Below are 23,649 nucleotides of genomic sequence, written 5' to 3'. Positions count from 1 at the left end.
TTTTTCACTTTGGCAAGTACTCGTTTTCGATTCCGGTTCTTGGTCGAGAATCGAGGAATCGAACCGACCCATCACTACTTAAAACTTTATGTCGCATGATCTCTGCCTTCTCTTCGGGTTTCCACTGCGTCCGTTGCCTTTTGGCGAGAACAGTTTCGACAAAAGCCAACGGACGCGGTGGAAACCCGAAGAGAATGCAGAGATAATCTGATCAACGCCGCGAAAATCTTCGAACCTACTTTATGTTGCATGATTATAACAAATCCTGTATTAGTGTTGAAAATCTGTATTTAAATGAATAACTTGGCATCAAAGACAAAAAATAGGTTTTGGACTGTTAAAATGTGTACGAAAAGCAATCAATATCTAATATACATAGAATCAAATGTTTTATAACAATTAATGAATGGATAACTCAAGATTCTAACGCGATAACATATTTTAGCCTACGAATTAGGGTTCCCCATGAGGCCTACGAAGCAAATTTTGCTTGCAGTTTCGATACGCAAAACTGCATAATAGGAGGTTTAATTCCGAAAAAGGGGAGGGCGGATAGTTTTGAATCGCCATATTTTTCTAGTGCCGCAGCAACTTACAATTAGAATATGCCAAAAATACTCCATTCGATATTGCTATATAAATGCTCACCGCGTAAAATGTATCTTTGGATATTTAGTTTTTCGGCCCCTGGGAGAAGGGATTCATTCATATAATGAGGCAAGAATTTATTCAATGAGTGAACCCGGGCCCAATTCCAGCCGCTATTTGTTTTACTTTTAAGAACCTCAACTAAATGCTAACGCTTAAAACAAAACTTTCCTCAAACGACAATGCGTCTTGTTATTGACGAGACGACGATTATCACAACTACGATCAGAATAAGGTCTCAAGGAAAGACAAAAACATGCATTAGATGATCCCCGGCCCCATACGTAAGACCTGAAGTAGAAAACTGGTACAGCCGAAAGAAACCTTTCCATTTTCGACGTGGTAACAGAATGGGCCATTACTCATCCCGCTATCGAGCAAACAAATCAAGGTCACCGACCACCCCTATTCCCAAAAATGCTACTGCTGATCCATACCTCTTTGTGTTCGTTTGAAGCTGCGCGCTTAAGAATTCATTACCAAATACTTTTAAGCTTTAGTTACCAACTGTGGTGAAGAGGCTATGACCGTTAGCGAAAGGCAAACAGTGCATTGTTGTTCAGTGTAGAGATCCAATCTCGCATTCCCTTTTTATTGTAATATTCCGGCACTTGGTGTTGTAAATAGCATTTACACTTCACCAAAGTGAGGTATTTCCAATCTGAAGTTCTGAAGCACACTACGCGAAATGTATTTCATTCGATATGTTGATCGTTCAACGATGCGATGACCATCAATAAGATTTATATTGTCTCTTGAAGCGAAAAGATCTTCCCTCACGGAAAATCTCTTCCTCGTCAAAACAAAACCCTCGCCTCGCCAACCTATCTGATGGCAAAACGAACTCCTTAGGAGGCGGGAGCTTTCTGCGTAGACCCAGGCCAGTAAGGAAAGCCTGACGAGGTGCGGCCATTAAAAATGCATAACTCCCTTTGTAATTGAGATAAAGTTACAACTCTTTCACCAAAAATAAATTTATAGTTTTGTCCAAATTTCATACGCAGCATATATGGACCTATATCGTAAGATACGAAAGTTAGCAGGCGATTGATTTTTACCCTGCAAAATTCCAAATTTTTCGTCCGAAAGATATGTAAACACACATAACAACTTTGAAACTGAGTTATGAACAAATTAAAGTTTACTAGTATGGAAAAAAATGTGCTATGAACATTTCCTGCAAGTTTCAACTTTATACTAAGAACAGTCTGCCGGAAAATTGATTAGGAATATAAACTCGGAAAAGTCAAGTAACTAGCCGAAATTCGAGAAAATATTTTTTATAACAATTGTTATAAACAAAATCGAATAATTAATGTCTCCACTTAATGTAGCAACCCTTTCTGCTTCAGAATATATTTTTAGACTTGTGGAACGAGCAAATTAAAAAAATTGCCAAAATTCTTCTAGTGACATCTGGTTAATCGCTCTAGAACTACACCAAAAACGTATACGATTTTTGTACGTGTGGTGAGCTCTCTATATATACTTACTCTATGGTGGCAGTCACTCCAATGGGCATGCTTGGAGTCGGCAGCATGGCATAGACAAGTTGTCAATACTAAGGTGATGCTAAGCCTTTTCATAATGTATGTAGTTGTGGTACATCTTCCATTCTAACTTGTAGTTGACTAATCATACTGCTAGAAAACACAATAGTTTGTGTCAATATCTTTGACTAGCTCTGGCATGGCACTGATCAGTCTCAGCAAGCTCTCGACACTGCTCTCGATCGACAACATGCAGCCCAGTGTGCAGACCAAGTCTTCTCCCCACTCAAAGCTACACTGACCTTAATGTTGTGGATCTTTTCTAAAGACTGTGCTTGCAAGCCTTATAGTCATTCAGTTGAGTTTCCCTTGCAATTTTATCCGTACGGTTCTGTGTATTGTAGTCGTGATGTATATATGTGAAGTGGTTGGGGAAATAAACATTTTACACCTGTTTTTGTAGTTAATATTTCTGCAGTCCCGAGGAAAATGGGTGACCCCATTTACTTTCAAGCTGCCTGGTTGTGCTCCACTCTAAAGGGGTACACCTCATCATAGCAAGCCCATACTATGATGGGAAATTATTGGCCTCACTACATCTATCCATATTTTCTTTTACTTGTTAATCATAGACCTTAAGATGGTGCACACCCCATCACTTGCAAGAATCTGATTCTCGCTATATGCTGTTTGCTCACCAAAATGAGCTTCCACTACAGTACTAATTAAATTTTGGGAGCTTTGCAATCTAATTTTGCCCGTGACGCTATAAGCATTGTTATTAGATGAAGGTGCAGCATTAGAAGCTGGGGTGTGGTGTGTATCATAAGCTCCCCAAAAGTGGCCTTGGTACTTACATAAAAGGTTGTTAGAGTGACGGAAAAATTACATGTTTGTTCTTTGGTTATGGTGTTTGTTCAGATAAAGATTCTGAGGCATTAAAATGTGCCAATGGTGAACCACATAGTGGATGTACCAACTAATTTTTGTATTCTTTACAATATGGCTACCTTGTTCTAGTTAATCAGTTATGATTATCTATGAATCTTGGTCAGTTTTTAATGATTCAATCAATGTCTTGCAAAGCTACTCTTACAAGAAAATCTTTTGACTGTTTTTATCAGATTCCTAATTCCATTTTTTTTATCATTATTGTCAGATTTTGCCACCATCAGCAAAAGATTGGGAGAGCTCTGGGCCACCGTTCCAACTAATGAAAAATATGTGAGTAATAATGATGTTTATTTGAGGAGTTGTTTCATAAATATACATGTGTTTATTTATATTTTTAGTAAGTTATGTGACATCTGCAAGTGGCTATTGGAAAGTCTATAAGACTCGGTGCATTCATAATTTTACAAGCATAGATGGCAAACATGTTTCCTAAACTCATCATTGAAAATGGGCACTTCATGCTATTGACTTACATAATATCAAGAAGTTTTAATGACTCTCAGAAAGTGTTTACTTTGGTTTTTTTACGCCATCATTTATCTTTAAGGAATCATTTTAAATGTTATCTGTGAGAGAATTCTTCAATAAATGCTTTGACAGTGGATTTAAAACCATATATGTATTGGTATACCACCTTGTATTGAGTAATCTATGATCTGTGCTTCATTGGAATTTGAGCTTTATTTCAGAGTGTAAACAATTTGTACTTAATCCTATTTTATATAATAAATGAAATTTCAGAAACCATAGGTATTGGAAAGAAATTGGTATTTTCAATTATTTGAATTGCACAAACTCAAAAATGGTTCAATTCTGTTAAAAAAAGATAGCACCATGGAAACAAATATTTTGAGCAGAGTTGACACTAAGGTGACAACATAGCCTAGCTCTGAGTAAAAATGATCAAGGGTGAAAAACTCGAGGTGGAGGTTTGCAATTTCAAAAAATTTAGATTTTTCAAAATTTGTTGATTTTCAAATGCGTTCAGTGTGGGCTTTTTGTCGGGACCAGCAGTTTTGCTTCTAATTATAAAAACTTTGTATCATCCTATAAAATCAGGGGTTTAGCTTTAAGGAGTCAAAATATCAAAAAATCTATGCTCAAATGGAGGTATTCCATACTATAAAGAAAGGAGAAATATGTAGTGGGTCAATGTCAAAATTTAATCACATTCAAATCCATTTTGTCATTATATGATATTACAAACTCAATATTTTCTTTAAATTTCTATATGTATGCATTATCTTTAACAGTTTTCAGATAATGGCTCCTTCATGATGAACTTGTGTACAAATTTCAATCCAGGCAATCCAGAAAATCATATTTAATTGAATTACTTGCCACAATTAAATGAAACTCATCAAAACTGGTCTTCAAATATGTATCTGGATGGTGGATTCATTGTGTCATCTCGAATCTAATGATTAAACTTAATTTTCATACATCTTTCCCATCTCTTAAAACCTGGTTTAATTTTCACTCATGTGACCGTTTTTGAAGGGGAAAATATTTGATTCTATTATTTTCCTGCAATCTTTGAATGCATTTTGTACTCGTATAGGCAGGAAAGAAAGCTCCACTTGGTGCTAAAGGGATTGAATTATAGCAGCAGTAAAGGTCAACCACTGGAAATTTTAATCTGGTGAATAAAGATTTTTATCTCTTGATAAACAAGTAAAATTACTTGAGATAGAGAAACAATTTCCTGAGAGCTAAACATTGTTGCTAATATTTAGAGAAAATTAAGAAACCAGCGTTCTGATGTGTCTCAAGCTCTTATGTTAACTTATGGAACTTTGTTGACAGAATCAATGACCTAATGTTACTGTGTATTTTCATCTAGAACTGGAAGAGGAGAGCAAAACGATTGGCTGTGAAAGGAAATCGGATGGGTGTAATTGACACTGCACGATGGAAATCTCCCCCTGCACGAAACAAGTTCCTCAATAAAACTGGGTCACGTCCAGTGGATAGGGGTTCATCACGATGGCAGAATTCAGCCCAGGGGCAACAGAGGGCAAATCAACCAGCTGCTCAACAAGTTGTGTCTCCTCCAGCACCAGCTAACGAGTCGTTAAGGTTTATATAATGTTTTTTGAAAGGTTTTCTAAAATTTATTGTTCTCTCTTTGTTTAATGACAGAGAGGATAAATGTTTCCCTTGGGGGATTCAATTTGTTTGATGCTTTCTTCATGAAACACTAATAATTAAGGATGAGTCGGTTCTTATATTTTTTCGGTTCTCGGTACCTCGGTTGCAAGGATGAACTCTAATTATCTGAATTAATGGCAAATTTAAATGAACGACCACAAGTAATTAATGCAAATAATTTCACGAAACATGTAAATTAGCAGGAAAGCTCTGTAAAAAAAAAAAACAATATAATCTCCATAATTTCATTTGCAAAGCAAAAAAGTTAAAATAACACATTGTTGAAGAATGCATGATCGACCAATATGTCACAGTACATCAGTCAGCGACTGGTTTGTTCTTCAGGTTTTGATTTTAAAAATTCAACATTTTACCCTATCTGGGTCTAATCCATTCTTTTTTTGGCAGAAATATTGCCTGCAGTACTGAACAGGCGTTCACTGTAAACAGTAGAGATCGACGTTAATTTTGAAGGGCCGTGCTAATGGATCATTAGTGAAACTCCCCCAACATCTGACGGCATCATCCGTTAATTAGTTATAACTTGTGTGTCAGTTCAAAGTATATTATAGTCTGTGATTTAGCTTGAGTTGTTACTCTAATTGACTACTGATTCGCCTGCTTCACTGCCACAGTTCTCATTACCTTGACAATAAACTGCTCAACACTCCGCTACAGTGACACCATGGATAAACTAAGCGGCCGTAAGCTAAGGCAAAATTGTAATGCAGTATTGCATTCTGCAGGATAACCACACTTTTAGATGCCTTGCATAGGTTTATCAATTATCATTAACAAGTTCTCGGAACGTATCTTTCTCATATGTCGAAGAATTACTGTATATGTACATGATTCAATCGTTAGACCACTTTCAGAAGAAACGATTTTCCGCCGGCTGCTGCTCACGGCACAGCACACGGCGTTGCAGAGAGTCATCTCATCTGAAAGCTGCCTGAATTTCACATGAACGGCGGCCGTCGAAAAGTCGTTCCGTCTGAAAGCAGTCTCAACGTAGCATTGAATGTATTTCACGCTATAGACTTTACACATTGCCGAGCCGGATTGGAATAGGCGCTGTGCCATCAACGGCACGATTCGACACGTTTGAAGATATCCTTAGAGATTAATGGTAAGTTAAAAGAACCGTTGCCATTGTTGGTGCCGTAGATGGCAGCAAAAATTCGGCTCGTTTGGAAGCAGCTGGGGCTACGGAAATGCTACAATGTTGGCGAGAGCGACAAACTGACGAACCTTAAATGTGCACGTTAGCCAGCAACTCTCAAAAGAAAAAAACGTGGACGCCATTCTACAGGACAGTAATACATGGGTTTTTAAATCTATTTTCACTTTTTAGCCTTGAACGTGTTGAAGACCATTTAGGCTTAGGGTGCCAAATTCAAATCCTCACGACCATTCCGAGCCGGTTCCAAAGTACAGACTTTATGCGATCGGTTCTCGATACCGGTTCCACAGCCGAGAACTGGGAACAGGAACCGACCCATCTCTACTGATAATACTTTTTTGTGTATTACGTATACCTTCAGTATACCTACACTATTTCTTTATTTCTTGTTGGTTAAAAATAAGGATGCTAGTAAATAGTGCCTTATTTATGATTTCTTAATTCTGAATCACATGATCATGGACCAGTGATGTTATAGCTAGCCACGTCATTGTGGTACTTAAGTAATTTTATGGTTAATTTGTCTTATGGCAGTGCAAGCAATGCTGTTGCTGGAGTCGTGGACCCTACAGTTGGCACAGGACTATACAAAGTTGTTGGCACCCAACCTGTGGATGTGGCTGCCCATTTGGGTTTACTTGGAGAGTCATTGATGATTATTGGAGAAAGGTTAACTGAACATGAGGTATGGTCTACATTAAAATATGAGAGAGAACTTACGTTGGGGGCCTCAGATGTATATATTTTATAATTGCTAATTTGTGTGTAATACATAATTGACCTACCCATTCATAATAGAATTCATGCATGTGAACTTGTAAAATTGTTTAATACAGTAAAACCTCTATGTAGTGAACCTCTCTACATCGAAAACCTCTATACATCATACCAACCCTCTGGTCCCGTCAGTTTTACATGTAAATTTATGGGCAAACCTCTCTATAGTGAACCTCTTTATATCGTAAAACCTCTATATATCATAGCAACGAGACACCCCCGAGACGGCCTATTTACCTCCGCATTTCGTACCGAGACAACTAGAGACCATCAATGCAGCCGCGATAACGAACATGGAATGACATTATCAGCGATAAATATTTCACGCTTATTTTTTTCTTATACACCTTTAATAATTTTCACGTTAACCATTAGTTTGGGCCATTTTGTTCCATATGAGAGCATACCTAACAGTAAATAAGAAAAAGGCATCCAACTCTCCTAATCATATTAAGTGGTAGTTAATGATGATGATGACAGAAGACATTGTTTTCTCTCAAATCATGGTCAAAATCTTGCGATAGCAATCGCTTTCATTTATACTTATGGCTTTATTTTCTTGTAAGTGCCTACATACAATGTTCAGTTAATAAAAGAGGCGACCAGCGCAGCTTATAATCACTTGCTGGCGAAAATATTTCAACCAACTTCACTCCCATCCATGGAGACAGAATTACTCGACCGCATTGCTACTTCTGCTTCAAAAATGAAAATATTTCATGAATATACTGCGACTTGAAATAAATCAAATACAATTTTGCAATTATTTCATTCCCACATTTCCCAGTGTAGCACTTTCTTACTACCGCCTTGGTAATTTTTTCGATGCTTTCGTGAACGATCGTAGTTTATAATTTATTGCGCTTAGCGACATATGTCTTGCCTGCGTATTTATGCCGCAAAATCTGACTCTTCCATCGGGAGTCCGGGATGTCAATTTCTAGCAATACTGACGAACATCAATCCATGCGCGACAATGTTAGGTGAAGGAGACAGCTAATTAGCTGATATGCGGTAGGGCAATGAAATTTCTTACCGTCGCCGCCGCATTCTAAAGTAGTTGCCCAGCATTCTCGCCAGGAAATCACGTCCTTTCGCAGACCTAGCATTTTTGTGTGCCCCTGACAGATTTTTTCTTCGGAACACTACTTGCATTATATTTTGGAGAGAGAGAATTCAATGAAATTTTCAAAATTGTGCTCAATTTCTTGTCTATTTTTTGCAGTAGTCACATGTTTATTTATATTTTTATAATTTTTAACAAGTCACATGTTATAAGAATGATAAATCAGTTCTCTAAAAGATATTATCAGGAGTATTTTCAATTATTGCCCATAAAATATAAAAATTACTTAATTAATCATAGGCTGATGATGGATTCAAGAAATAAAAGAAGGCGACTACTTGGCATTACCACATAATTAGCAATTTCTCTAGCCATCAACGAGTGCTGGCAGAAGGAAGATGTAGCAGTGACCTTTGGAAAGCCATCATTCACCCTGACATCTATTTTAAACAACCAAGGAAAAACATAAGAAACTGTCTATCTAGGCTGCACAATTGAAACACTCAGGCAGTGAAATACGAGGATGAAGAAATTATGTTGAGAAATATAAAACTATTGTACTTTCCTCCGAACACTATTAGTAAATTGAATAATTTCTTAGGTCAAAAGGCATTAACGAAAACAGCTAGTGATTTATTTATAGTGAAAATGACATTAAAAAGTGCTCATGTAATTGAAAACATTATTTCGAAAGAGTTTGAAAAAAATTTTAAGCAAAACGAATAACTAATTTATTTTCTAAAAAGGCCTCTTTAACTAGTTACTTTACCTTTGTGTAATCCTTTTACTAATGTATAACTGTAAATATATGTTCACTTATGCATCCATATATGTTTAAATATAGTTATTTAATGATTAAAAAGACAGTAGCACCTTTCATTTCCCAAGGATATGAAAAAATGGTGCCTTCCACTAAAACCTCTCTATAGTGAACCTCCATACATCAAATTGCCCAAATTTTGGTCCCCTCCATTACGATGTAAAGAGGTTTTACTGTATTCTGTTAAATGCTAATCACAGCTATTATTTTGCTAAACTTCGCCTGGGATGAAAGACATTTTTTTTGGGTTGGAGAAGGTTTATGGAGGCTTTTTCTACAATTGCATAGATCAAACAACCCTCCGTGAACAATGAAATTTTACAAGGATGGATTTTTCTCATTTTTTTATACCTTATTAATTATTTTAACTTTGATGTTTTTGAAAATGCTACAAAAAGCATTTTTTTTATTTTCTATGTCAATATGTATTAATTAGGGATAGTCGGATCAGATACCTCGGATCCAAATATCCACTGATATTGCCCTTCAACGGATACATCAGATCCAAATTCGCGGAAGACATCGGATCTGGATCCGAAATGTTGAATAATAGCTTAAGTGAATGCAACGTGCAATAAGGGTGGAAAGAGTTCCAATTCTATCTTCGAATGCACCGTTGCATGCGATTCTTGTCCTACTCATGAACCGTTTTGCTTGAAAGCGCTCGCAGAGATTACGCAAGAGAATTTCAGCCGTGAAAAATAAAAATAGCAAAATACGACTGGCAAATAGTGTGACTCTCCCCAAGAGATTGAACAATCATCGGGGGAATCTCAGCGACAGGAATTTGAAAATGCATTTGGATCCGTAAATATCTGATCCGAAAGATCCGGCTCCGAAAATCAAGGATCCGATAAAAAACCTGGATCTGTCCATCCCTAGTATTAATAACAAAAGTTAGGAGCAATCTGTGTAGTCAAGAATTAAATTTATTTGCTAAATCTGAGACCTTATTCTGTGATTAATTTACATTTTATTTTTCTTAAGTCCCATTAAGTTAATAGCTTTATGGTGTATGAATTCAAGTCCCAGGAAGTAATAATATCACTAATTAAAAAGTGATATCATCGATTGAAAATGTTGAAATCTGCTAGGAAGTTGATTACATACCAATAGTTTTTATCATAATTTCACTGTTTTGAAATGTGATATTTTAAGCGAAGAATGAGGGCCATTGCCTTGAAGAAAACAAATAACTCTTTGGTTTTACCTTGTCACCACTCTTTTGAGAATGTAAAAGTAGTCTTTTGCCAGTGTTTCTCAGTCTTTGTGTCTGTGGTTATCCATACAGATATTATTGGTCAAAAACTGGACGACCCTAGAATCAGTTTGCACAATTGGCCTTAATCAAGTATTCTACCTATTAATGCAGGCTTGTGTGGAGTATTCACAAACTTATCCCTAGTTATTTCTAGTCAGTGGGTAACTGTGAGATATGAAGTATGGATGCACATACTGCAGAACCTGTAATTTATGAAATTGAAGAGATTTAAAATTTTTAACTTTGTAAATCAAAATTTTTATTTGGGAAGGTTATCTTCATGTGTTGTGGGTTACCTGAATGAGTGACCCACTAGGTTTTTTTGTGCTCTATAATATCAGTCCATTCACTTTTTCTGGCCAGTGTTTTAGTAGAAATGAGGAACAATAATTCATGGTATCAATGTTTTTTTAAACAAAGATAAATGTGTAGATGGTGGGAATGGTGATTAGATAATTATTGAATCTTTTACTTTACTTAGAAAATGGTATTGGCTATGAAAATTATTCATTTACTGCTCAGCGACAACTGTCTGACCTTTACGTGTCCGACCATTGGATTATGAACTATTGGCCCCCTCAACCAATACCCTAGCCTGTTTTCCAACCTCCGTTGTCCACCTGTTATCTCTGTCACCAACTGTGAAAATATTCTGCGATATTATACCTTGACTACATGATTTCAATCGTTCTAATGTTGCAGAAAATTTTACTGCACATCTTAAACAGTTGTGCCTTTCTGATTTAATCCTGTCATAAGGTTACATGAAGACTAAATAAATTGACTTGGATTAGAAAACATTCCTATTGACTGGCTTTGTGTATTTTTAATGAATAGTTAAAATAGAAAGTTGGAAAAAATATATTTCTTTTAGAATTATTTTCCCTTTATTCATGTTGTAATCAGGAAAAACACTGTTCCAAAACACTTTTTGATTGTGTGTTTGCATATCCAGGAAATGTTGCTTTACAACAAAATTATGCCAGGATCTTCCTCTAGATTCATTTGAGACGTAAAACATAAAAAAGGTGTCACTTCGTAACCATTCATGCAATGGAGTTTCTACTATATATTGGTACAATGTGTGCTAGTTTTATATGTAGTACATGTTGACTTGATGAAATAATAGGGTAGTTTCCTTCATCAAAGAAAACAAAAGGCATTGATTGCGATTCTTTACCCACCATTACTGTATTCATAACATACAAATTATTTGGTTTTTGAAATCCCAGTTTAGACGAATGTTAATGTTCAATTTTAACCTCATTGGAAAAAGGCCAGATTGGCGGTCATGCAATGCCACTCCACATGACATCACAGAGACCCAGATGCCATACGAGTTGTCAGGAGTTTTACATCGTCTGAGATTACCAATTCATGCATGAGGCACAGAGCTCAGGGAAGCATTTCTTAATAATCACATATTAATTTCCTATTTTGGGAAAGTTTCCTTCGTTTGATAGGGTATTAATAATCCTTATTAAGCCAAGCGCTACCTGCTAGCAGGGTACTCTGCTACCTGCTAACAGCCTGCATCGTATCGGCGCTCAAAGCTTCGTACCAAGGTGCCTCATGCAGTGGTAGCCAGAACCAGAATGGCATCACATGGCCCTTTCCCAGCATTCATACTTAGTTGTAGCTTTTTCGCGCACTTGAAAATTTTCATTTTTCATTTAATTGCAAAAAATAGATATCGTCATTTAAAAATCTAAAAGCGTGAAATATGTACTCCAAGAGTAATAATCTTTCGATTTAGGCAATTTAAAAAAATAGGAAACCACCCTATTATTACCTTGTGTTGGGCAGAGAAGATTATCTTAATAATACAGGTAATTATTCTTAGTTCATTAAGTATTCTAATTCATGATTAATTTTTTTCTAGGGCCAAATTGCTGTTTCAGGAAGTCTGTCAGTTTTATTGGATTCATTACTGTGTGCCATTGGTCCATTATTATGTCTTACACAGCAGATACCTGAAGCAGCTCATGCTTGCCCTCAGCATACCTTATTTAAGATACTTGACAACATAGCATACGTAATGCCTGGATTGTAATGATGTATGTATTAATTTCAAAAAATGTTTTATTCTGTCTATTCTGTGCAAGCATAAATGTATCATCCTTGTTCTAATTTAAAAAATAAAGTGTCCAAAAGCATGAAAAGTATTAATTCATTTGCACCTAAAAATGATATTTTCACTTAAATCCAGGAATTGAGGTTCATTGCCTGGACCATGCCAATTAAATGTGCTGAATTCTTTTGGCCATTGGAGTCAAAAACTCTTACCTATAATGCATTTTATATTTAGAGCATGGTAAAAGTATTGAAATAGTGGTTTGAGCAATTCGATCAAGTCCCAGGGAAGGGCCTATGGGGATACACCCCTGTGGCTGGGCTTGCAAGTCGGAGACCTTTATGCCCTGCACTAATGAGGTGGAGGAAGGGAAGGGGTACAGGAAGAAGGTGCTACCATGATTAAGGAGCTAAATGACTCCTCCAGGGTGGGGTTAAGGATGAAAGGGAGAAAGATGGAAGAATCCAGTGCTATCATTAGGGCAATGCAGGCTACTACTAGCAAAACCAGATTTGTTGTTCCAGAGAAATAGCAAACCATCCAACGAAGAGAATGATTCAGAGATTTTTATCAAGATAATGGTTAGATCACTTAGGTCACTGATCACGGACTCCCCAAAATAATTTCAAATGCAATGTGGCATTGAGAAATGAGCTGGTCCCCCTACCCTGAATGTGTGAAATTTACCTGCCGTTGGCTTGGTCTTCTATGAGTTTTCGCCATACCTTTCTAAACCAACCTTTGAGTTGAAACAAGATTGGTTGAGTATGTGTAGTAAAATGCAGGTAAGTTCTCTTTCCATAAAATTGTCAGAATTCACTTCTCGACTCTGCTGCTACACTTGAGAAGCACTTGCAGAGAAATACGATAAAATCCTGCAGAGCATTCAATTCGATTTCTCAACGTGTGCCTTGGGGCAACATGGATGTCTAACTACTGGGTCACGGCTCGATCATTCAAGATGCATTCAGCTTCTCATCCCTTCAAAGAATTCAGAATATGGTTCTTAATAAAATTGTGGAAGAGCTGGTGAATTCAAATATGTAGTACAAAATAAAAGATACACTTAAGGAGATTTTGTTCATTGACACGTTCTGTGCTCATGATGTGATGTCTACGTCATGGCAGTCACTACCAAGTGATTGAGGACATAAGGGCTAAGTCATGATTCCCTCTTGCATTATATTCCGCCCTGAGAGCCAGCCACCAGTGTGATGGTATGAGAGAGGGTCAGTCAACAGTCTTCACCTGTTTGCAGTGCGGAAAACTCCGGGAAAAAAAATTTCCCAATTTTTTCTGTTTTTCTATTTTACCTGGTTTTGCTCTGCAAGGACGTCTTTGGAGATGGTTTTTTACAATCTATTTCATTATCACTTTAACTTTATAACTTGGGAAACAGTAATATATTCTCTCAATTGTTCTTATACCTTAAAAAAAACGTGTATTTATTTAATTTGTTATACGAGAAAGAATGGAATTACTTTTCCTTGTTATTTTTATTTTTAGTGTTAATTGACGCTAACATGGTAAATTGCTTGTCTGGTTGCCTAATTTTGGTTATACTCCAGGTACATATGTGTAATTCAATAATTACGATAAATAGTAAATGCTTTCTTTCTTATACCTTTAAAATTTTCAAGTGAATTTCATTTTTTATGATTTCATCATGGCAATTTGTTTTTATCACTGTATTTCTTAGCCGCTACACTTGAGCTAATAACCATATTTACATAAATTTTACAATAACTTTAATGAAGTCCTTGTTCCACATTGCAATTAATTTTTTGCTATTAACATTTTATACACAATAGCTAGATTTCCCCATTCTTACATTCACTAACATTTGTATTAGAGACTCATTACTTGATATTTTCCTTGATATTCAAAACTCCTACAAGGGTTTTATTTTGCATTCTCCGCAACGCAAAAATGCCTAAGAGAGCTACCTCCCCTAACCCAGTCTCATACCCCCAAGCTCTGAGAAACTGACCCGGCCTGAGGATATATACGTCTGAGTACATATATTGAGCAATGTGTGTCCTGAAGCGAGAATAACTAGATGGAAATATTTAACTGTAGAAGATTTTCATAGCTTTTTGGCATTATTTTTCATACAGAAATTGTCAAAATTGCTCGTATCCCTTATTATTTAAAAACTCATACTTTATATGACTTGCATTTCTTCAGGAGACAGAAGTCGTGTGATCGATTCATGTTAATTCTCCAAGCCCTCATTTCGACGAGAGACCATCCACGTTCTTTCTAACTCTAACACCCCTACGATGGATTGATTATTCAAAATTAGCCCCACTATAGATGCATTCAAGGAAGCAATGGACAAAGTAGTGACCTCCTCACATGACCTGAGTTTGGAAGAGTCTATGGTTCCATGGAGAGCTGGGCTGGGATATAGTTAATATATGAGGGAAAAGCACCACAGGTACTCAATAAAGTTGTACATGTTGACGGACGCAAAGGGTTTGGCACTGCAGTTCCTCAAATACCAAGCATCCTCCAACTCAGAAGTGTCTGGAAAAGGCTATTCAGAGAAGATCGTAAAATATTGATGAAGAATCATTTTAACTGCACCCAATCCTTTTATATGGATCTTTCATAACAGTGTAGCTAGTTCTAGATTCCATCCAAATGGGAAAACTTGTGTGATGGGGACACTGCGGCGAGCCAAGAAAGTGCTCTCGTTGTACTCTACCAGGAATTAAAGGTGAGGTTGTGGAGGCCTTTGCCGAGGATGAAATCTGTATTCTAAGGTGGGAGGATGAGAGGGAAGTGCAGATGATTAGCGCTGAATTCAGTGCAAAAAATGATTGAATCCATGAAAAGACAAGATTACACACTAAGGAAGCCTCGAGCATGGTTGAATACAATTACATGTGTGGCATCAATCATTGGCATAAATAATGTCTACTTTCCCATTGAAAAGAAATCAAATCAGTACATCAAATAGTACAAAAAATCGGGAATCCATCTACTGAACTGTTATTTTTTATTCACAGAAAATATTTGGAAAATTCCTCTCATCGACTTTCGAATTCAAATTATAGAATCTCTTTTGGCAATATCTAAAACCTCGTCTCCTTTAAATAGACAAACGTCATCAATGCTCACCTCATCCAAAACCAAGGGCTTATCAGGACATTTCCCCAATTACATGAGAAACACGAAAGACAGAAAAGACAAAAAAAGAAGGTAGGGAGTGCATCAAGAAGAATGTCCACCAGGACACTTCATATAATACCCCACCTGCCTGGCTGAGCCTCTGGCTGATTGTGCCTTGAGTGTTTCCAAGAGTATCACAAGAATTTGTTGTGTTGAAAATGATTTACACAGCTGAACAAAATTGATTTTTTAAATGCATATCTTTTATTATCCATGTAAATTTGTTCCTTTTAAAAAATGTTATTATTTGTAAGAAAATGTGTTTCATTAAAATAATTCTTCATTTATCCAAATTTTCCTTTTTATTTATAACCATATATGTCATTTTAAAAAATCAGTTGCATTTTCCATAATAGGAGACAATACTTGCAGGAAATATTGGTAATACTTGTAATATTTACTTTATTTATTTATTTTTCAACTTCCCCGTAGACAGAACATAGAGGCCTTTAACAAAGGAGGAATTAGCAAAGCACAACACAAACATCCATGCCCTGGATAAGGACCACCTACCCAGGCGGGATTCGAACCCACGGTTTAGGAGGGGGGAACTTTACCCAACTGCCACCAAGTGCAATAAAGCGTTTAAAAGTGCATCATTTCCATATTAAAAAGTTAATATTAGCTGTATAACTATTTTCGTTCGAGTTTTCCAGGTTATGATTAGGTCTGAACGGGTTTTCGTCGTAGCACCGACAAAGAGCGAAGAAACATTGGAAACATATATGTGTGTTGCGGGAAGGTATCACAAGTGTGACAGGATACTTAGAATATTTTAATTTCAAATTTTTTAGAAATGAAGGGTTACTTTTAGAAAAAAAGAGTAAAAACATGTACCGAGCATCTCAACTCATAAGATCACTTCGTTAAAATAATGATTAAAAATTACAAATTTTTGCCAAAATGTCAGTCACCGAGCATTTTCTCTAAAAAATACTGTGAGCACGGAATGTGTTAAGACGCTCAAGTTAGCTTTTCCAGGTTTTCCTAAGTGAACTTTCATTTATTCGTGATGTTTGGCAATGCTATTATATTTGTTCCTTGAAAACATGGAGAGAACATATAATGACGGTAGTGACCTCGGATCACTAGTCTAAAGGTATTATTTTAAGAGTTCGATGAAATGCACCTCTCCGTGAATGGCATGGAATTCCACTGTACGCCTACGGGTACATTATTAGTTTGCATTGCGGACAGTATACTTTCAGGATGAGTACCCATGTGTGCTGCGGGAAGTATAATTTCGGGGTATAGAGGTTAAGATATAATTAAAGGACTAATAATTGTTAACGGCTACGCTAAGAAAACATAATAGGGTAGTTTCCTTCATCAAAGAAAACAAAATGCATTGATTTCTATTCGTTACCCACCATTAGGGTGTTCTTAATATACAAATTATTTGGTTTCAGTCCCAGATCCCAGTCTAAACGAATGGCAGTGGTCAATCAATTTAACCTCATTTGAAAAAGGCCAGATTGGCGCCCATGCGATTCCGCTCCACGTGACGTCACAAGGACCTAGTTTCTGCACGAGAGGATGGGAGTTTTACATCGTCTGAGATTACCAATGCATGCATGAGACACAGAGCTCAGGGAAACATCTCTTAATAATCACTTATTAAAATTGTCTAAGGTCGGAAAGTTTCCTTCGTTTGATAAGGTAGTAATAATCCACATTTAAGCCAAGCGCTACCTGCTAGCAGGGTACTCCGCTACCTGCTAGCAGGGTACTCCGCTACCTGCTAGCAGCCTGCGTCGTATCAGCGCTCAAGCCTCGCCTCAAGGTCACCTCACAGGGCATCAGCGGGAACCAGAAATACGTCGCACGGATCTTCCCATCATTCCTACTTAGCCGTCGCGTTTTCGCGCGCTTGAAATTTTTCACTTTTCGTTTAATCGCGAAAAATAGATATCGTCATTTAAAAATCTAAAAGCGTGAAATACGTACTCCAGGAGTAATAATCTTTCGATTTAGGCAATAAAAAAATAATAGGAAAAATTTTTCCTGGTTTTTTTCCTGGTTCATGGAGTACCAAAATTCCTGGAATTTTCTCAGATTTTCTGAGAGGGTTTTCACTCAATTACATCTAGTAAGCTTTTCCTTATGTTAGGCATCTCTTGAAAGTGTCGTTAGAAAGCGAACGGAACAGACTCTTCGGACTGACATTGAATAGATGTTATTTTAAGAGTCTACTCAGAGATTTGGAAAAATCAACTTTATTCCACACATTTCATGCTAAAATCTCAAACCTTGTCTCTGAATCTTAAAATTCTGTGCTTTGGTGCCTCAGCTACGAATGGTTTAGATCAGTGGCGCAGCGACGGGGGGTTTTGGAGGTTAAACCCCCCCCCCCCCAGAGCTCAGAGAAATACTTAAGTTTAACCCATTTTACTTAATTTAATTGATATTACTAATAGAAGGATAGTAAGGATAAATAAAATATCCCTCAGAAAGCCGTAAAACTCACCATTTTGAACCGTTTATCTTAAAATTCCGCAATTTATTAATCTCGCACCTACCGCTTATCCTGGTGGGTATTCCATACCTCCACACACCCCGGTATTAGTTGCACCTAAACCCCCCCTAGCCTTAATTCCTGGCTGCGCCCCTGGTATAGATAGCTAGGGCTACGAATAGAAGAACAAAATGAGCACTCTCATAGTGATTACGGTTGAATTCGCAAGCAATCTATGAAAAAAGGGGGCGTGTCTGACATTCTTCAAACGCAATCCGACAATATTTTCGCATTTCCCACCACCTCAGGAGTCATACGCTCCGAGCAGCAGAGGGCAAGGAGTTTCCGAGAAAAAATTAATTTTAAGGATTTTAAAATAGTCCAATCTATATTTACACACGTCCTTTAGTACCCAGATCATATCTAAAAGTAAATACTTTTTAAAGTTAAAAGTTTTCACTTTTACAGTCGGAAGATAAAAAACTACGCGTAAAAATATATCGATAAAACGGCCGCCTTTTTCGTTAGGTCACGGCTTTTTTTATAAGACCCCACATACCACGCCTTGGCTGGGCTATACTCCTCGCGGGCAAAATTGTAGCCAGCGATTTCAACGGTTCGTTGAATTTTTGACGAAATGAAGCCTAGGGAGAAGCTCCTGCAAATGAAGCCCCTCCTTTGAAATTCATTTCCTCTCATAACGAAAGAATTGAGTGGCTTAGGCCTTGACCAAGAACCATACAATATAAGGTTCTTAGCCTTGACAGTACCTTACATGCGCGGTCAACGGTAAGTGGTACCCCATTCCCAGTCAGTTCTACCCAATATATAAGTATTCCACAAGTGGACTGAAATTGGCAGTGGCAGAGTATATATTCACATTAATTCGTAAGCAAAGTAAGAATACTATACAATATTAGAAGTGGTGACCAAATGAGCGAACTAGGATTCGGTTGAAAAATAGAAATTAGTCACTGCGCACAGAGGCGGATCCAGGATGGGTCAAGAGGGGGCTCAGTGGAAGTCTGGCGGACAACCTCCCAGCAGTAGTGGGGGTTCGAACAAAATTACAATTCTATCTAGTGTAAAATGGATACTCTCCCTGGATCCGCCACTGAGTGCGCTTACATTTGCACATGGTGCGAAAAAAACACTGCGTGGTCGATCTTCTCTTTTTTTAATTGACTTGCACAACAGTATGCCTTCTATATTTAATTCCTTTAATCTTTACAGTGGCGCCGACTCCATGGGACCTATGAAGGCCCGAGCCCCCTCAAAAATTCGTTATGGGAGTGAGGAAAAATGTGTCAGGCTTGTCGATTATCCCCGGAGTGTCCAGATATGGAGATTTGTGTTATCACGGTTCTAGTGTTGATCATATGACTCTTCTAAAATGCTTAAAAAACTTAAAACTCACTACTTATAAAATTTCCCGGGGCAAAATCCCCGGTTTGGGCCCCCCCAATATTTTTTGTAAGTCGGCATCCCTAAATCTTTATCTAATATAGTTTACCTCCTTAGGGTATTTTACTCTTACACCACGTTTGGCCCCGTACAGACCCGGTCGTAGGTGTAAGCACACCAGAGCTTCGAAATATTTAATTCCAAAAGAGTGCGCAAAAGTTACAATAAATATTAAAGGAATTATATGGGGTTATTCATTATATCATTTGCATTTCTTATTGCGCAAATTGGCACGCCCGCAAAACACCGCATATTTGAGAGTCGACTTTGTTCGCTTCGACGCGTGGCGGTTTGTGTCAAACGTTGCATTCCCTTGAATTGACTTCTAAGCAAAATAAACCTAAAATTCCATTCCCCATGGCGTAATATCCTATACTTTCTCAGACAGAAACGCCGTCCATGTCGCGGTATTTTAGGAGGGGACGATGAAATTGTAGCTCGCTGGCACTTGAAAATAGCCAAGGGAACTGGCTTTGAAATACAACTACGGCTAATACTTATCCTCTGCAGCGCATACGCCAGAAAACTTCAATACCGGTAAAATTGAAAAAAAATGCGTTATAAATTTGTAAACTCTTCTCATAAGATATTTTGTTTAATAATTAACCTGGATTTCGGTTTTCGATCATTCGAGCACCATTCCCTGCTGTAAAGCTACAAAGTAAATGCCCTAATTTCCAGGACCTCCCACAAAAGTGTTAGGGTAATGCTATCTCTGCTCAAGGGAACTCCCTCTCCATTTGTCCTCTTCTGGTCGCGACAGAGACGCACTCAAGAATCTAACGGAAAAAAGTAGTTTAGATTCCTATGGCTTTCAGTGAGCGTAGCTAGGAAACGAATTTGATAAGGCCGTATCGAGCGGAAGGGTCAAGGGGTTTTTAATCCCTCCTTCATCTGAAATGCTTGGAAAATATAATCTTAAGTAAACCCTCTCCCAGGGGCGGTCTGGGGTGATCGAGGACCCCCGGCTGGGGCTCATGGTAGGCCCCTCATTCCCGGGTCCTTCCCCAAATGCAGTTCGGGGGTCCTTCCCCAAAAAAATTAAGGACATTGCAAGTCCGCAAATGGATTTTGGCGCCTTTATGGCTCTCAACAACTGAATAAAATAACAAACAATAGCAATTTCGTAAGAAATAATATCATGAAAAGCGAGAATTTCACAGTTCATAAAATTTAATAGTATACCTATTCTATAATCTACTTAATAAAATGTATTCCTTGAAACTGCACGGAAATCTAAAATAGGTACCTACCTCTAAAAGAAAATTTTGAATTACCCTTTTAAAAAAAGGATCAGGCTCTCATTTATCTTCTGACACCAGTGGCGGATACATATGGGGGCCCGCGCCCCGCCCCCCTTGCGGGGCTGTCCGCTTTGCCGAAAAATGCAAAACTACAATTGTAACTTTTTAAATATCGAAAGATAGCATTTGTTTTGCGTGAGTATAATCAGTTCAAATAAAATTATCTAAAATTTTGCCTGTGACTTGATTATTTTTTATTACGATAAAAGTATAGGTAGCTCAAAATATTTTTTGCGCCCCCCCTTGAGTCTTTTCTGTATCCGCTACTGTCTGACACCTTTATTTTTTATGTAATATTTTTAAACTGAGTATGTTGTAAATTTAGCAACTCATGAAAACGTAGAATTTTATGCCTGCAAAAAAAAACTTTGGTTCAAGAAATCTAAGTCTTTTTTATAATACCTTCCGTATGTGCTTCACGATAGACGCAAGTGTTGTAGGGGCCCCCTAAGCGCGGGGCCCTCGGCGATTGCTGACCAGCCGCCCATGCCCTCTCGAAAATAAAATGTCTATGTCTACGTCCCCCCTGAAATGTTCCTCCCTATCAAGTATAGGTACAAACCCCGGCCCACTCTCCGAAAAACTATTTTTGGGGAGTGGAGGTATGGCCATGGAAGCTAATTAAATCTGCATCCTCTTCCATTCCTCTTGCAATCCCCTTCCTTATAGACTGAAGCTCTCCTGCTCATCTCCTGCCAGCCAATTGAACGGAAAAATGCGAGTTAAATTTCGAGGTGCGATCTCCCCGTCACATCCTTCGCAGTCAAACCATGACTAAGTGACAGCAAGCCGATCAGCGGAATGAATTACTCCCAATGCTGACAAAGCCACCGTTACACGTAGCGATCCGCCCATACTCCTCAAGAAAGAAGCCAGTCCGCCGGAATCATATTTCCTCCACGTGACGTTATCGCGATGAACCAGCAATGACTAACTGTTACGCGGACATTGTGAAGGACACAATCACGTCGGCATGACCCGCATCCTACAGAGTGTATCACGGACAGTGGCATAGCTGCGGGGGGTTTTCCGGGTTACAACTCCCCCCCGTGAACCTTCAAAGCTTTTACTCCATCCAATTTATGTACTTTATTTTAATAAATAGTCGTGCAAAATTACTGTTTCGAAGTCCCAAAGATCACGTTTTCAGCATCAAAAATCCCAATATTTTCCAGGAATGGACCCCACGACCCCCTTGTGCCTTGGGGTGTCTTCCAAACACCCCCGAGGGACCCCGAAATCTCCGGTAAACCACATTTCAAAATCCTGGCTACGCCACTGACCACGGATGGTATAAAGATAGCTCGAGGGTAGTCACATCGACATATGCGTTATAAAGGAACAGAGAGAACAAAATTCACTGACAAGAGGAGAAAAATCTCTTATCTTATTTTCATGTGGAATATTTATTATGAAAATAACTTTTTCACTGTCAAACTTCCTTCCATCTGCAGTGGAATGTATCGGCGAAGTTAACTCCTTAGTGACAGCTTCAGCGGGTAATGCATATCATATCTTTAAGGCAGGGCGAAGATAAATGCAAGATTAGGTTGATTAGTTGAAAATAACGACATCCCATGATATTTTAAATTTAAAACAAATGTAAATTTTTTTTAAATCCTTCATTCGGCGGTTCGACTATTCATTAACATAATCCTGATTACGATACTTTTTCTTTACTTAATTTTCCTCGTTCGGAGGTTGGAGAGGGGAAGGAGAGACTTCCACCATTAAAATTCATTTTTTATTTTTATTTTACTTTTACAACGGGGGGGGGGGGGACATTTCTGGTTGTTACACATACGAGTAGATGTGTACCTGTACACCAACCATACGACATTAAAAAAAAAAAGAAAAATATTATCCAATAAATCGGTACTCTCGATTCGTATGACGGCTCACAGAAAAAAAGGATTAAAATCTTTCACGAGCGCTAAACGTGTCGATTACACTTTTAATGCTATCTGGCGTAATCGTATCTTCCTTCAAAGATTATTCGGGTGCATTAAACCCTTAGAAATTTAACGCATATGATTATTTTTTCAACAAAATCAAAATGTTGCTTTGATATGGCTGCCCAAAAATAAATCAGGGCCTATTATTAGGTAGTAATGCCCGTCATTCGTGTGATTTAATCGAGGAGAAATTTAATCGATCGTACGTCGTACTCCTTAAAATGATTCCTGATCCAAAAATAATGAGATAATCGAAAGTTAATTAACGAGAAGTGAATTGGCCTTTACTGAGAGAAATGATGATAATGAGTCATTTTGCAACAAATCAGGCAGTGGTGGATGCCTGTCATTAAAACTTTATTTTCGAAAGTTTTGGTAAATTAACTTTCAAATGATCAGGGCCAGAGTAATTATCATTTATCTCGAAATATCGCCTCCTTCCCAAGGCATAGTTAACGGCCATTCCATGATTTATAGCTAATACTCCAAAATATCACGCTAATGGATTATTTTTCACGTGAGCGCCTTCTTAAATTGAACGACTGGATGTTAAAATAATACAACCCTTGCTTTAATCAGCACTGCGCTGTTTACTTGCACAAATGTGAGCACGCTCTTTGTGGCACTGAAATATCTACGCGCGGGCGATAGGGACTCGCACGCTTCACTGAGATCGTGCCCTAAAGGGTGTGGCTGAGTTAGTATCTCACCCTTCTCATCTCCTACCCTACCCTCTCCACCTCTACTTCTAACTCGCCACCGTATGTCACACCCGTACGTTCACAGTTAACGCTAGTGAAAGGAAGAGCTAAAATACGGGTACAAGTATTTTGAAGAATAATCACTTATTATTCTCAAACTGATTAAAAT

General features: G+C 37.8%; 2 protein-coding genes across 2 annotated transcripts in view; one reads left to right on the top strand and one right to left on the bottom strand.

The window, feature by feature from the left end:
* Window positions 1-12,512, top strand: part of LOC124162261 (HMG box-containing protein 4) — a 36,390-nt gene extending 23,878 nt beyond the window's left edge. The window contains exons 7-10 of the mRNA XM_046538736.1: window positions 3,298-3,362; window positions 4,936-5,171; window positions 6,961-7,111; window positions 12,233-12,512. Coding sequence (XP_046394692.1) covers window positions 3,298-3,362; window positions 4,936-5,171; window positions 6,961-7,111; window positions 12,233-12,403 — 623 coding nt within the window. The 3' untranslated portion in view covers window positions 12,404-12,512. The remainder of the gene's footprint in view (window positions 1-3,297; window positions 3,363-4,935; window positions 5,172-6,960; window positions 7,112-12,232) is intronic.
* LOC124162228 (exonuclease mut-7 homolog) overlaps window positions 1-23,649 on the bottom strand; it is a 120,643-nt gene that overhangs the window by 76,039 nt on the left and 20,955 nt on the right. The window lies entirely within an intron of this gene.

This window comes from Ischnura elegans, chromosome 1, assembly GCF_921293095.1.
Source record: "Ischnura elegans chromosome 1, ioIscEleg1.1, whole genome shotgun sequence".
In the NCBI taxonomy this organism is placed as follows: Eukaryota; Metazoa; Arthropoda; class Insecta; order Odonata; family Coenagrionidae; genus Ischnura; species Ischnura elegans.
Note: the sequence above shows the minus strand (reverse complement) of the source record. Positions and strands in the feature narration are given on the sequence as shown.